The sequence below is a fragment of the Exophiala spinifera genome (assembly GCF_000836115.1).
Source record: "Exophiala spinifera strain CBS 89968 unplaced genomic scaffold supercont1.1, whole genome shotgun sequence".
NCBI classification, from domain to species: Eukaryota; Fungi; Ascomycota; class Eurotiomycetes; order Chaetothyriales; family Herpotrichiellaceae; genus Exophiala; species Exophiala spinifera.
The window spans coordinates 5,389,193-5,404,366 of record NW_015622513.1 but is presented as its reverse complement, the minus strand read 5'-3'; the positions used below and the strand labels follow the sequence as shown (position 1 = coordinate 5,404,366).

Genomic DNA, 15,174 nt, shown 5'->3' with positions numbered 1-15,174 from the left:
CCCGGTACAGTACAGTATGCTTTGAGCCCTTCATGATGAAACATGCCCCCAGCAATCTCGGCGAGGCCAGAGAAAATTCGCTCCCTCGTTGAAGCGACTGCAGCCAATCTGCGAGCAAAACCCACTCACTCACTTCCTTGCAAACAGCTCGTGTCCCTTTCGTGTCGTGTTCGTCTTCTCCCTCTGCTACGAGTATCCGTATTCCTCATTCTGTTTTATTCTATCAGCACGGCTCGCCTGGCTGTTTGTGATCTTTTCCAGGAGCCGTTTTCCGCTCGTTCTCGCTGCTCTGCCGCAGTTCGACGATTGTGGTCAAGCCCCGGTTCCCTGCGGGCGGTTCCTGCAAGGGACGCAGGCTTCTTGATCCAACCAAAATCTTGTGCTCGCACGGATCAGAGCGGAACTCGTTCTGTCATCGTCCGCATCTACCGACCTGTCCATCCACACGTTGTACTTTTACACACTTCCCCCTCGAGTACGTCCTAGCGAGCTTTCGTGTTCTGGTCTCTATCATAGCAGATTCCACCAACATCGCCAAAGACCGCCGCTGTGTTCGCCACCAAGCTCGTCGCCTAAGAAGCAGCAGCCAGCGAGGCCTGCTTAACGTCGGCCTTCTGCTTCTACACCGCCACACTCGTCCTCCCGCGTCTTTGCGACACCGTAGCAGGTAGCTGAAAAGTGCCCGCCAGCCACCGCGACAACAGCGCTCTGGGGAGTGCGAGCGACTGGGATCATCAAGAGGAGGTTATTCTCTGAACATCGCATTCAACCGGATACAACTTTTTGGCCATGCCTCGTCGAGTGTCGAATCCTCTTTTAAGCAGCTCACCTCCGACTCCCTGGCCGTCCTTTTCCCCCTCCGAAAAGGGCGGCAGCTTCGTCAACAAGACATCTCAAAAAGCAACCAAAATCGCACAGTTTTTCTCCACCTCTCCCAAGACAAAGGAAGCCCAGAGCGCCGCCGCTGCGCTGTTAGCAGCCAGCAAAGCGCAAGAACAGGCCTTCTTAGCATCGGGTTCTCCTCCGATCAGCTCGGCGTCTCTGTCACTACCTAGCATCTCCTTGTCAACCGCTCGAGCGGATTCGGCCAACATGGACGAGCCGCCAACCACGCTCTATCAGCCGCCATCTCCAGCCGAGGCCCGGAAGCTCGCCAGGCAACATGCCCAGTTCGGGCCTCTGATTTCGCAGTCGCACAGATATACCAGTCGGCATCAGGGTGGCGAGTTCCCCGAGCCTGTAATGGACGAGCCGCCCTACTACTATCTCCTAACGACCTACATTTCCTACCTCATCCTCATAATATTCGGCCATGTCAGAGACTTCTTTGGTATGAAATTGAAAGAGGACAACTACCGACACCTGAAGGCTCGGAACGGCTATGCCGCGCTCAACAGTGATTTTGATAATTTTTATGTCCGACGATTGAAGATGCGTATCAACGACTGCTTCAACCGACCCACTACCGGCGTTCCTGGTCGGTATATCACCTTGCTAGATCGTACAACAGACGATGGCAATTTACACTTCTCCTTGACGGGGACCACCACCGAGACTCTGAATATGAGCTCCTACAACTACTTGGGTTTTGCACAGTCTGAAGGTCCCTGCGCGGATGCCGCTGAAGAAACACTCAGAAAATACGGACTGTCGACCTGCAGTACGCGTGCTGAAGCTGGGACCTCGGAACTCGCCGTTGAATGCGAGGAGCTGATCGCCGAGTTCGTGGGCAAGGAAGCTGCAATGGTGTTTTCTATGGGCTTTGGCACTAACGCTGGGATCTTCCCCGCCCTTGTGGGTAAAGGAGACCTGATCATCTCGGACGAGCTCAACCATGCTTCGATTCGGTTTGGCTCGAGATTATCCGGCGCCATGGTCACAACCTTCTTACACAACGATATGACGGATCTAGAAAACAAGCTTCGCGAGGCCATTTCACAGGGACAACCTCGCACTCACCGCCCCTGGAAGAAGGTTCTTGTCGTTGTCGAAGGTCTGTACTCCATGGAAGGAACCATGTGCAACCTTCCGGGCTTGATTAGGCTGAAGAAAAGGTACAAGTTCAACCTTTTCGTTGACGAAGCCCATTCCATTGGCGCGCTGGGACCACGTGGACGAGGTGTTTGCGACTACTTTGACATTCCTCCGTCCGAGGTTGATGTCCTCATGGGTACTCTGACCAAGTCCTTTGGTGCCAATGGAGGTTATGTTGCTGCTGACAAGGCCATGATCAATAAATTGAGATGCACCAACCCCGGTGTGATCTACGGCGAAGTTCCTCTTCCCGTTGTGCTTGCGCAAATCATGGCATCTCTGCGGCTGATCAACGGTGATCTCAGCCCTGGTCAAGGTGAAGAACGTCTACAGAGAATCGCCTTCAATTCACGATATCTCCGCCTTGGTCTCAAGCGCCTTGGTTTCATTGTCTATGGTCACGACGACTCGCCCATCATTCCATTGCTGCTGTACAATCCAGCCAAGATGCCTGCCTTTTCTCACGAGATGCTCAAGCGCAAGATCTCGGTGGTCGTGGTTGGCTATCCAGCCACTCCCCTGATTTCATCGCGGGCTCGCTTCTGCATATCAGCTGCACACAACAAAGATGACCTCGATCGCCTCCTGGCCGCGTGTGACGAGATTGGCAACGTTCTTCAACTCAAGTTTGCCAGTGGTGTTGCGGGCGGGGCTCCTCCGTTGGCCGACGGCGTGAGCTGGGAAATGGACCAGAGTCGCAAGCGATTGGAAAAGCACGACAAGGTGCCCAAGTCGATGGTGCTCGCACCTCGTTGGACACTGGAAGAAGTCATCAAGTGCGGTGTCCAGGATGTTAAGCAGCCTCTGCGATAAGTTTTTGTTGACAGCCGGGCCGATTTCCGGGACTCAATTTGTGTACTTTTTTAAGTGTGTCGAGACGAAGTCATGGACGGCGTCAGTCCTCGCAGAGTGTCATTATTTGATTTTGGGAATTACTGTTGCGCAACAGCTGAAACACAATTGTTCACTGTACAGAAAGTTGTGCCACTGCTGGCGCCGGCGAAATGAAACGGTTTGGTTCGAGGGCATCAATGAGCCAGGGAGTTTTCTCATCAGCGAGTCAAGATTCACTCAGGGAGGGTGCAGCCAAATCAATATCTAGTAATACTATTAACTGAAGACCTATTAGTTCTGCCATGATCCTTGCAATCGCGACTCGAGTCACTCCAAGCCCTTTGGTAAGAGTGAGGCGAAGGATCGCCTAGACTGCAATGCAGAGTACAACTCACCCCTTCCCTCTCGCATGCTGCAAACTGCACGAAGACTTGCATCATGCCGTCCTATGGTAATGAAGCGTTCGGATGGCACGGATATCGTGCTACCAGAAGCCGTCGGGCGTGTGTACCTGCGTCTGGTGTGTTGTACATGTTATTAGCAGTGCTTGTCCACAAACTTCTGACGATGCCTCAGCATGGGGCATCTATTGTCTCTTCAATCGCCCACAAGAGACTCTTTGACAACGAACCTAATAGACGAGGCGATTGACTTCATTAATCCATGATCGTCGTCTGGCTGGAAGGTTCTTCTGGGATGGTCACAGGTGATGGTCCCCAGCAATATCTATATGGAGTCTATTGATGCGCTCGCTTTGAGCTAACCGGGCTGGCTGTTATTTGAAGAGCAAAGCATTTACATACGAATTGACCGTCTCTCTGGCCACAGCGATGAGACCCTCGTACGTACGGGTACCTGGCTACAAGACATGAGAGAGTGCGGTATTGTATTGCTCAGGTTCAGAATCACGTGTAGCTGATGATATAGCGGAAGACTCTCTCTTCTCTTCCTTCTCTCCCCCTCGTACTCGTATTCCGGACATTCGGTTCTCCTCTGTCCTCATAAACACTCTACACGCCATTTCTCAATCCCCTCGCAATCTCAGCCGTCAGCAGCCATCCCCCCAAACGATGCGAGTCACATTCCATCACCTTACAAAGCACACAATGGTGCCCTTGCGCCTGGCTGCATCATGAAGCGATGTGTGTGCGACTTCTGACGCCAAGTCGATCCCCCATTTGTTCAATCATGCAGCTCATGTGTTCGCTACTGCAGGCTTGGGGCGAGCAAGGCCCATGTCGTCGTCTTCCTCCAGACCGCCGTTTCACAAGTCGACCCCGGCTTAACCTGTTATTTCTCTGGATGCCTTCTTCCATTCGTCTCGATGCCCCGCAGATACACGCCGTCTCTCACATCTCTGACTGAGAAGCAAACGCTTGCCCTGTCAGGGTCCAGCACTGAAGTTGGAGAGACAAACCCCGGCCTGGTCGTCAAATGCATGGGTCGGATTGGTGCGTTGGCAGAAAGGCAACCATCGTGGATTTCATTCACCAGTTGATCAACCGGGCCCGACTTCCATAGTCTGACTCAAAAACACCAATGACTTAAGTGTTCCCTGCAGGAGCTGTGGCTATGAGAGCGTCCGTCTCTTCTGGCACACTCTCCCACCTCCACATCGCTATTCTGCCTCAGGGCTAGATCATCAACCTCACAGTTCTTCTTGTTTTCTGATCAACCACCCATCTACCGCACCTGTACGGAGTACCGCCCCACTAAGCCTCACCAGCCTCACATCTTTGCCTTGAACTTTCTCAGGCGTCTGGACAACATCGCACGACGCTTCGCCGGTACCCGGGTGATCAACTGAATATTGACTGGAGGGGAAGACAATGGAGCCACCTCCTCCTCCGGATCACCACTTTGCTCCAGTCAATCCCGACCTACACATATTGGATGAAGCCTTTGACATCCTCCACGACGAACCGGTACGTTACGAAGAGCGAAGACCCACGGTCCAGCAGCGCATGCCCGACATGCAAATACACGATGATGTGCCAGAAGTGCGGCCACATAAGGAGCGTACGAAATCCGGCGAGGTTCTTCCTGACTATGTCTACTATCGATTGAGGAGAAATGGAGACAATTGGGATTCGGCTGCCAAGTCTCGAATCATTGCTCCCATCGAAGACATTGAAAAGACTGTGCGAAAGGGGAAAGGCGGAGACGCTCCGATCCTAGAGCAGATGAAGCGAATGTCGGATACACGACGAGAGATGATCGGAGAGCTTGTGCATGGCGTGAACAAGAACGAGACTGGAGGTTATCGATTTGAAGTTGCGTATATTACGGCGAAGAGGATTCGGAAGCGCAGCGGCAAGGTTGAAGTGCCTGAAATGGACGTCATACTGACACGAACCAAAGTCAAACCTAAGACCAAGAGTAAGAGTAAAGATGTCGGGGAGGAGATTATCCTCAAAGATACCAAGAAATCGGGCGAGAAAGAGAAAGAGAAGACACATGATGAAGACGGTCATTTCCACTCCCGGAAGGACTCTGTATTGGAACCGCTCAAGGACCCCATCGCCAACATGTTGTTGTTCGACCCCGATGGACGCCCCAGAGATGAATTTGGTCCGATCAATTTCACCAGCGCGGGGCTGCCACCTCAGATTCCCCAAGAGAGGCCACTGGGTGTCAAACCCGAGGCCAAGAAGGAGGAGAAGAAGCGTGGCAAGAGTCGCAAACGCAGCAAGTCGAGAGGTCCGCGGCACGGCGAAGACGATATCATGATGGTCGGTGAACTCGAGGAATTCCATGATGGCGCAGACGCGCCTCCTGTCGGCAGCCTCTTTGCCGAAGCCAACGCTGACAGGCGAGGCCGACGGGGTAAATCGCCTCACCCTACTGAACATCCTGAAGTCGTGGGCGGCGAACCTCGAAGGTCGCATTCTCGCCGCCGTCCGGCAACCGAGAGTCGTCATCATTCCCGCGACAAATCCCGATCTCGCCCAAGCTCCGTCTACATTCCTAACCAGCATACCAGACAATACTTCCACGAGGACAGCGCGTCTTCACACGACAGCGACTCCAGCCGTTATAGCGTTGTCGAATACGCCGAGAGCTCGGCAACCTCTCTCACGTCCGGCGGACTGCCTCGGCGTGGTAGCCTTGTGCGCCATGAACCTCGCCCGGAGCAAGTGTACAAGACGCACCGTCGTGGCCCCACCAGAAGTGCTTCGTACGTGGACAAGACCTATCGCGGAGAAGAAAGAGTTGTCATTCCGTCCCGCTCGCGCAGAGACTCGTTCGTGGCCTATGAACGTCCACCGGGGGAGATTCGCTTCGAGCGGCCCACACCCCGACTCGTCAGACAGATGACGGTGCCAATTCCAGAGGAGAGGCAGGTCCTGTATCACCAGGACGTTGTGCCGATACGCCGCGCCACCGAAGCTCCCGTGATCCGGTACGTCCGTGACGCGGTGCCTCCTGTCGCAGGGTATCCCGAAGAAGAACGCGACGTCTTTTACCGTGAGGACTTGGAAAGGCGATCATCCCGAGTGGAAGATTATCAACGCGAGAGGGTGCGAGAGGAGTACTACAAGCAGCGAGAGCAGGAACTGGATTCTCGACAACACGACCTGGAAATTGCCGAGGCGGACATGAGGAGACTCAGAATGCAGGAACGCGAGTACCATGACGACAGAGAGAGGCGTGAACGTGAACGGAGACAATCCAAGCCTCTCTACTATGATGAAGAGACGGGAAGGTATTTCTACTACGAGTGATGAACGAAGATGCAGGATGCAGAATGCAGCATGATCCTTTAAAAGGGAGGGAATTATTGTAGTGTTACTTTTTCTATGGTTGTGCAACGAGAAACGTCAATTGCAATTGCTGCCGGGCGCAGCTACGATGTCTTACGAGAAAGATGACAAGGGATGAGGGATGAGGCATGGTAGCATTGAACCGATGGGGATCGTCAACTGGAAAGCCATGCTCAACCGGCTCAACCGGCCCCATCTATTGCCGATGGCCCAAGAGCTGGATGTTTGTTGTTTTGTTTTGTGTTAACTTTTTCATTCTTTGCATTCTTTCTGTCGTTTCAGAGATACCCATTTATTTAGTGTAACTTTTTCCTCTTTTTCCCCCCTTCTTCCCCTTTCCTTTCAGGCTTCGATACTACGCTGGAGCGAGCGGTGCGTGAACCGCACTCTGTACCTTTCTTCTACACAGGGCCGATATCAGTCCCAGTCAGTCAATGGAGGATTGGCACTATTTATGTCGTGGAGGAGATGAGGAGTTGGAAATGTTGGTCTTTGGACTTTTGATTCTGATTCTAGTTCTGATTCCACCGTTCTCTCTCCTCCTTCTTGTCTCGCTGTACGCCCAAGTCAGTCTGGCACTGGCTTTTTGAATGCCGCTTGAGTCTTGATCAGTGGAAAGCGGCAGGCATTGGGGGAAATCGTCTGAACGCCGAACGAACGAACGGACTCCGTACGTAGGTCGATCAGGTAGTTTAGTTTCGTGGGTACCAAAGTCACTTGCCGTTTTCGGGGAAAATCCCTCTCGCTCTCTCTCTGGCTCGCTTCTCGGTCCTCGGGTCCTCGGTTCTTGATTCCTCAATTCGGGTTGCTGCTCTTTCTTTCTGGTAGGATCGAGGTCAGAACCTCATGCGTGAAGTGTCCTCGCGTTGCAACTCTGAGCGTCTGAGTGAGTGATTTAGGTGAGGGAGTGTGGTCAAAATAGGCGCAGACTAGGCGCAGACAACAGGTCACAGGCAAAGGGGGGTAGATGATGAAAACAAGATCCTCGTCAACAAAGCGGGTCCGACGTGTTCTAGTTGAAGTCAGTGTATGAGTATCTAGGGATGCAACGATACTTTTGATACATCTCTGTGTCTCCAGGTGACGAGACTTGATATGATATGAGATGATGGATCATTGATCACTCATCCTGTCTTCTGTCTTCTGTGCTCTCGATTTCCCTTGACTCTCCCCCCTTTTGAGCCCCAGCAGATAACGAAGAAGTGTGCCGATAGTTTCAAAACCATGCATGGCTGCTTTTTCTATCTTTGTGCTATGCTGGGAGTGCTGCTGTGCTGAGAGCGCTGATGGGTTGGGAGTGCTGCTGTGTTGTGAGTGCAGTGTCCACCGGGAGTACTGTTTGCGCCGGGAGTGCTACAAGTGAACACTCTCACTCATTCACTTTCTGCGAAAAATACCAAAAAAAAATCAATCCCCAGTGAACTCGGCAGGAATCGGCCTACTCGAGATTCGAACGGCGGACCAACCCAACCCGACAAGCTCTGCACCTGAGCGCTTCCTATCTGCAGGGTACACCGTCCGAGGTCGGCAGAGCTTCAGTCTGGAACCGGTACAGAAGGGTTGCGAGGGGGTAAGCAGAACAAGTTTCAGCCGCGCTTCCTTGCGGTTCCCTGAGCCAAAGCCAGTGCAAACGTCGAGCAACTCCTTGCCAGGTGAGGGTCGCCGCAGTTCCACAAGGGTTCACTGGCCCGGCCACAGGGAGAACGTCGAGCCAAACCGCTGCAAGTGACACCCCTGGGAGAGCTTCGGTGTGACCGTGGCTGGGGTGGATTGAGCTTGCAAGGTATAGGATGGTTGCCTGCACTGGGGATTTGAGACAGAATTCGACATGTTCAATATATCACCTCTAGAATTATTTTTCGGCGCAGTGAATGAGAAATAGTGGAGACCGCAGCGTGCTTTAGAGCGTGGGAGTGAAGTGAAGTGGAAGGTTTGGTGGTTAAAAGGAGAACGCGAGGCTGCGGCGGGCGCGACGGCGAGGTTGCGCGCCGACGAGGTGCGACACGACGCGCAAGGCTGAAGGGGGATAAACCCGCGCGGCCATTGGAAGCTGCAACGTCCAATCGACAGGAGGCAGGCCCTTGAGATTGAGATCGACGTGGACAAAAGGACATCGATGGGCAGGTACTGATGGACAAGGCTGAACCGTGTGAGATGAGGTTGATATCCGCGGCCGCCGTTGTGGTGGTGCTACAAAATGGTACTCGTACGTGCGTATGTATAGGGAGTCGCTCGGCGAGGATCCATAACACCAAATTTCGAGTTGAATATACGTCTCGAGGTACTCCGTTGGATGGGAGATGGGTATGCGCTGTGCTATGCTGTGGCAGTGCTAGGTGAGAATACGGCCGGGAGTAGGAATTCTACAAGGTCAGTAGGAACCACAGAAGGATCAACAGGAGCTGGATTGACATCACCAAGAATACTCGTATAGCATTTGAAAAGAGTACTCGATGTTGATAAGCCAGGCCGCCGACATCAACCATTTCAGGACCTCTTCCTGCTAGGTCTGGCATTTTTTTCTCTTCTCTTTTCTTTGGCCCTCCGCTCCTTGACCATATGATCCACACTTCGGAGTTCTCTTCTTCCTTTGTTGTCGCCCATGCCCTCGGCACGCTCCTTCGCACCGGCAGCCTTCTTCTTCTGCTTCTCGTAGTCTTCACGGTACTTGTCAGGTGCCTTGGGCATTTTGTTTGTTTTGTGTTTGAATCGTTTCCCTCCAATGCCACCACCGCCTGCAGTGGAAATATTACCCTCGGCCTCGCCGACTCTAGCCACGCGCTGAAGTCGATTCTCCTTCTTCCACTTTTCGAATCGACCGGAGCGGAAACTTGCAGCGATCTTTGCTCCTGATTCACCACGTACAAGACGTTTGCCCTTGCTACCATCATCGTCATTCTCCCGCCGAACGTACTTCTTGTGTCGCTTATCCCAGCGCATGATACTGCGTGCTTCACCAAAAGTCTTGCTAGATTCGTCCATTGCGAGGTCCATGGTTGCGGATCGTGCTGCTTCGGTAAAGTTGGTATTGCTCCCGGAGTGTACACCGTAAGCGCGGTCATCGGAGAGGTTGGTCGACGTTGGAAGATATGACATGAAATTCTCGGGATCGCGGAAAGAGTCGCTTGCATGAGCAGTTTGCTTTTTCTGTTTCTTGGTTTGCGGTTGAGAGAAGGTGACTTCTAGCTCATTGGACGAGGCTTCCGACATAGCATCGTCAAAGCCATTCTCATTTGCATCATCTTCCCACCCGTCTGCCTCAGCATTTGCCATAGGCACGGTGTCATCGTCGAGAGAACCGGCTTGCGATTGGATTGCGTCCAGAGACTTCTGCTTGCGAGTCTCAAGACCAGATCGAATCTTGCGGATAGCATCTATGGCATCGTCGTTGTTCTTCCGGCCACCACGACGAGCACCAATCTCAAAAATAGACTCCTGTGGACGAAACCCGCCAACTCTCGCTAGCATTTTCTCTCTTTGAGCCTCAAGATCATCTGACTGGTCATTGAACAGAGGATGTAGCTCTGACCAAGACTCAGATGCGACCAACTCTTTCGCCCTCTTCGCGCTCTCTGACGATGCCGAGTTTCGGGTACGCTGGTACAACTTCTCGCCCTTCATGGCAACAGACCGTAGAGCAGACAAGTCTGAATCACTTTCAAGCGATCTGCTCACCCATTCGCATGATGTCGTTAAGTCATCACGACGTACACCCCCAACAACAACATCTAAAGCGAAGTTGACATTTTCTTTGCTGGCCCGGCCAACTGAAAGTTTGCGACCGAGGAAAAGTTGTAGATCGAGTAGATAAGGCGCATCAGCGTCTCGAACAAGACTGTAACTCCACCCCTTTTGGCCCGCTCTTGCTGTTCGTCCAACTCGATGGACGTAGATTTTCGGTTGGGAGGGAAAATCGTAATTGATGACATTGGCCAAAACAGGAATATCAATACCTCGAGCAGCTACATCGGTGACAACGAGGATATTTGTCTGACCGGTTCGGAAGGCGTGGACCTGCGTCTTTCGTGCAGTTTGGTCAAGCGATCCGTACACGTAGGACACTGCATACCCAGCAGAACGAAGAAGGTGTGCAAGATACTCGACATGGTGTTTAGTGGCTGCGAATACGATAGTTGAGTACGGATTGGAACTGGGTAAAACGGATCCTTCGGCATCTTGTCGTTTTCTTTTCTTGCTTGATTTATCAGTATCTCCAGTAGTAGTCGAACTGATCAGTTGTGATTTGGTCGGTACTTTGGCGATCTCCTGAAGAAGATACAGCAGTGCCCCCTCCTTCTCGGACGACTTCAAGGTGAAAAATGCACTTTGCAGGTCGGGAGAGATCTTGCTGTCGGCGTCGAGTCTCACAAGCACAGGGTCTTGAAGACCTGCACGAGCAAATTCAACTAGAGATTTTGGCAGGGTTGCAGAGAACAGCAGCGTCTGCCGAGAAGCTGGTAAGGCGTGCAAGATTTCGGTCAGCTGGGCTGCAAATCCCATTTCAAACAGACGGTCTGCCTCGTCAAAGACGACATATCTCATGCTCGACAAATCCAAACCCATCTCGACCTTCAAATGCAGAAAGCGACCTGGAGTGGCGATAATGATGTCTGGATTGTTTGACATGGCAGAGAACTGTTCTTCGAGGCTGTCTCCTCCAACCAGTAGTATTGACCGCAAGTCCGTCCCTCTTCCAAGGTCTTTGACGACTTGTAACGTCTGCAACGCCAGTTCTCTCGATGGAGACAAGATCAAAGCCCTTGCACCGACCTTGGTGCTATGGACCTTCAGCTTCTCAATCAGAGGTATCACAAACGCAGCTGTCTTTCCCGACCCCGTTCGTGCCATGCCCACCACATCCTTGTCATTGAGTAGGAGAGGAATAGTCTTGCGCTGAATCGGCGTCGGCACGGAGAAGCCTTTTCTCGTGATGGCCTTGAGGAGGTTCGCGTTGAGGCCCATCGCCTGAAATCCACCACCCTTCTTTACGGTTCGGCCTTTCAGATTCGTGCCTTTGCGGTTCGATGCAGCCAGCTGAGCGGCGATGACTGCCTCGTCACCAGAACCCGAGTCTTCCCCTAGGACATCCAGGTCTGCATCCTGCACTGTGCCGTTTTCCTGATCCGACAGATTCGCCCCGGACTCGACATCACCGCCGAACAGTGCAGAGCCAATGTCGAATTCATTCTCGGAGCGGGCAGGTGAGCCCGATCGGCCCTTCATCGTGGCAGCCTGTGTCTCAAAACTGTGGAAGGAACTGCTATCCTAACTAGGAGCTCGCAAAGTCCATGTTGACCTTGTCGTCCTGCGTGCTTTCGTCTTTTGACCGAGTCGGAAAATTATATGCGCTACGACCATCGGAGGCCAAAAATTTCTGGGTCACCGCCTTTGGCAGAATCAGCTACTTACATAAGCGAGGAGAATTACAAGAGGCGCGTCGCAAACGCGTCTCGCTCAAGGCTTCATGCAGCCACTTTCCGATCGCCATCACTGACTTTTCAATCCAGACAAACATTCTCAACAACTGGACAGATGGGTAAGTCTCATCACAAGGACGCTGTTGGCGCTCTCACTGACCACTTGTATGCAGATTACGGCTACAACAACCAGTACTCAACCTCCTACGGTGCCAATGGCGGGGCCGACGGTGGCGGGTTTGTCGCAGGAGAACCACAGAGCAGTCCTGCGGCTGGAAGAGTACGTACAGCCTCAAGAACTGCTGGGCGCGGATTGACATGTACCGATAGGGGGGTTATGGAAAAGACACCGTTCGGCCCATGACAATCAAACAAATTCTCGACTCACAGCAACCTCACCCGGATGCAGATTTTCGAGCCGACGGTGAGCCCTTCGGCTTGGTAAGATATTTGGCCCTCTCTGATCGTGGATGGCTGCTGAGTTTCACAATGTAGGTTACCTTCGTCGGACAAATCCAAGGCATCAGCACACAGCCCACGAATATCACTTACAGAGTAGACGATGGCACGGGGATAATCGAAGTCAAGCAGTGGATCGATTCAGACTCCAGCAAGGGGGACAAGATGGACGGTGTCGAATCGGACAAGGCGAGGCTGGTTGAGAACGGATACTGTCGAGTCTGGGGCAAACTAAAGTCCTTCAACAACAAACGACATATTGGTGCCCACGTCATTCGACCGATCACGGACTTCAACGAAATCAACTACCATCTGCTGGAGGCCACTGCGGTCCATTTATTCTTCACGAGGGGGCCGCCTCAGGCACACCAGGCCAATGGCCAGCAGGCTACGAATGGCGGAGGCCAGCAGTTCGGAAGCGCCGCGGACGGAGCACTCCCGGGTGTGTCGCCCTTGGGACGGAAAGTCTTCCAGACACTCAAAAACACCGCGCAGACCAACGAGGGTCTGCATGTGCAGATGATTGCTTCGCAGATGGGTATGCCTGTCGCTGAAGTTTACAAGGGAGCAGAGGAGCTGCTGGCGATTGGGATGATCTATACGACCGTGGACGACAATACCTGGGCAGTTCTAGAGGCGTAAAGCGTTGATTGTAATGGTTGTCGAGTCTTCCTACGCAAAATGCCTACACCTACATGAACAGAGGTTTTCCGATTCAAGACCTGAAGAGGTCTGGCTGGATTGTTATTGACGACGAACTGGACAATATGGTATGACGATACGAGGGCGGCGGGAGACATCAAAATTGTGAGCCTTTTTACAAGTTTCAGGAATTAACGAGTGCATTGTACTACTTGTATCCCATCCGCAATCTCTGTTCTACAGTAATAAGGACGAGCAGCCGACGTGGCTCAAAGGCCGGTTGATCAAGTCCACGTCCACATTCTACGTTCATTCATTTGAAGGAACCCAGTTAGCTTGAAAAGGTGCCGTACGGGTATCATCTCGGTTCGGATGGAGATCAGAACTAGGCCATGATGGCAAAAATTGCTGGGACATCCGATTGCCAGTTTCCTACTCTCACTCTTGCTTTCACTCCCACTTCCGAGTCACGGACATGCTAAGAAAGTCTCAAAGCCTGCCTGACCAGTCTGACCACCCTGACCGAATAAACAATGACAACGACAAGAATTGCCGTGGCTGGTTGGGTATCTCGATTCCTCGCCTTCGTATTCAAATTCGTTAGTTGTCGACGTGCTTAGAGCGAAAAATGAGATATCGAGTCTATCGCACAACTGCACCCTTCAAAGTCTTAACCGTACACTTTCCCTTGCCTTCGACGATGAGGAGACCTTTCTCAGCACCACCAATCTCTGTCTTTGCAGCGTCAAACCCCACGACCAGATCTTCGCTCGTGAAGAATCCAGGCTGGATAGCTTCCCACTGCTTCTTCTTCGGGTTGAGTTGTTTCTCTGGACCACGGCCCTCACCGTACGGCCAGCCCTCGAAGAAGACCGGGTCCCCTGCCTCAGCGCCCTCGGGCGGGTTGACCAGCTCCACGACCCGGTCTGCCGCGTGGGGGTCTGCACCTTCCTCTGCGGCCGGTGACGCTGCAAGGACCATGGCCGCCGACTTGATGCTACGCATGTTGACGGGTTTCAGGTTCGCAACGACCACGACTTTGCGGTTCTGCATCTCCTCTAGAGGTACGAGGCCGTTGAGGCCTGAGCATACGGTGCGCACGACCTTGCCGGTCTCTTCGTCGACGGTGGTGTGCTCGGTCCCCTCGGGGTCACCCATTGCGATTGTCGAGACGTACAGGCTGTCGGCGTTCGGGTGCGCGATGGCCCGGAGAATGTGGCCGACTCGCAGGTCGATGAGGGCGGGGGATAACGGTGCAACAGGCGCGGCTGGCTTGGGCTGTTTAGGTTGTTTCGCTGCTTTCTCTTTCTTTTTGCCGCCTCCTGTTGCTGCTGCAGCTCGGGCGGTGGAAGGGTCTGCGGGTGCGGCTTCGACCGTGTTGGTTTTCACGTTCTCGGCGATCTCGTGGTTGAGTTCTGCCTTGACTTCCGCGGGGACGGTTTTGTCAGGAGATGACGAGTCCATTGTCGTTGTCTTGGGCGAGGATGCAGAGGTGGTGTCGGGTTGGGGTTTCGTGCGACCGACGACGAGGGGTTTGTGCTGCGCCGGGGCGGACGTCGAGGGAGGAGAGGACTCGGACGTCATTGAAGGTCTTGGGGAGTGAGAGGCAGACGGATACTCTCTGCTGCTTGAGGTTGCGAACGAGGTGTGGAAAAGACAACGACCGGTAAGTAGTAGGTCTGTGCGGAGGTGTGGGCGCAGTATGGAAGAACGGAGGGCTCGATAGGTCGTTGCAACAGGTGATGCAGCGTCTAATAGAGAGGTATTTGCTTTGGTGACCTGTACCTGGCCCGGTCGTGTAGTGAAGTGATTTTTTTGTCCGCGAAGTGGCGCTAGGAGGTTGTGGTGATGCCTCGATCGCTGGTGCAAGAGCAGGCTGTGGGAAAAGCTGGAGCTATATTTCCGGGCCCCTTCAAAGCCGCCACGTGCTCCGCTGTTTAGAAATGTCCCAGAAGGTCGACTGGTCTGCGTGTTGGAAGATGTTTGGTGTGTTGGCGTGCGTTGTAAAGAGTCAGAGGAAAAGT

The 15,174-nt window shown here is 53.1% G+C and overlaps 5 protein-coding genes across 5 annotated transcripts; 3 read left to right on the top strand and 2 right to left on the bottom strand.

The window, feature by feature from the left end:
• Positions 1-789: 789 nt before the first annotated feature.
• Positions 790-2,847, top strand: PV08_01975 (uncharacterized protein; the record flags this gene model as incomplete). Its single annotated transcript, XM_016376335.1, has 1 exon — positions 790-2,847. The coding sequence occupies one exon, from the start codon at positions 790-792 to the stop codon at positions 2,845-2,847; it is 2,058 nt and encodes a 685-aa protein (XP_016241611.1).
• Positions 2,848-4,697: 1,850 nt separating this feature from the next.
• Positions 4,698-6,593, top strand: PV08_01974 (uncharacterized protein; the record flags this gene model as incomplete). Its single annotated transcript, XM_016376334.1, has 1 exon — positions 4,698-6,593. One exon carries the CDS (start codon positions 4,698-4,700, stop codon positions 6,591-6,593), a length of 1,896 nt encoding a protein of 631 aa, XP_016241610.1.
• Positions 6,594-9,119: 2,526 nt separating this feature from the next.
• PV08_01973 (uncharacterized protein) lies at positions 9,120-11,855 on the bottom strand (the record flags this gene model as incomplete). Its single annotated transcript, XM_016376333.1, has 1 exon — positions 9,120-11,855. The coding sequence occupies one exon, from the start codon at positions 11,853-11,855 to the stop codon at positions 9,120-9,122; it is 2,736 nt and encodes a 911-aa protein (XP_016241609.1).
• A 309-nt stretch (positions 11,856-12,164) lies between these two features.
• On the top strand, positions 12,165-13,150 carry PV08_01972 (uncharacterized protein; the record flags this gene model as incomplete). Its single annotated transcript, XM_016376332.1, has 4 exons — positions 12,165-12,168; positions 12,223-12,329; positions 12,380-12,490; positions 12,545-13,150. 4 exons carry the CDS (start codon positions 12,165-12,167, stop codon positions 13,148-13,150), a joined length of 828 nt encoding a protein of 275 aa, XP_016241608.1.
• Positions 13,151-13,792: 642 nt separating this feature from the next.
• Positions 13,793-14,614, bottom strand: PV08_01971 (uncharacterized protein; the record flags this gene model as incomplete). Its single annotated transcript, XM_016376331.1, has 1 exon — positions 13,793-14,614. The coding sequence occupies one exon, from the start codon at positions 14,612-14,614 to the stop codon at positions 13,793-13,795; it is 822 nt and encodes a 273-aa protein (XP_016241607.1).
• Between the last annotated feature and the right edge of the window lie 560 nt (positions 14,615-15,174).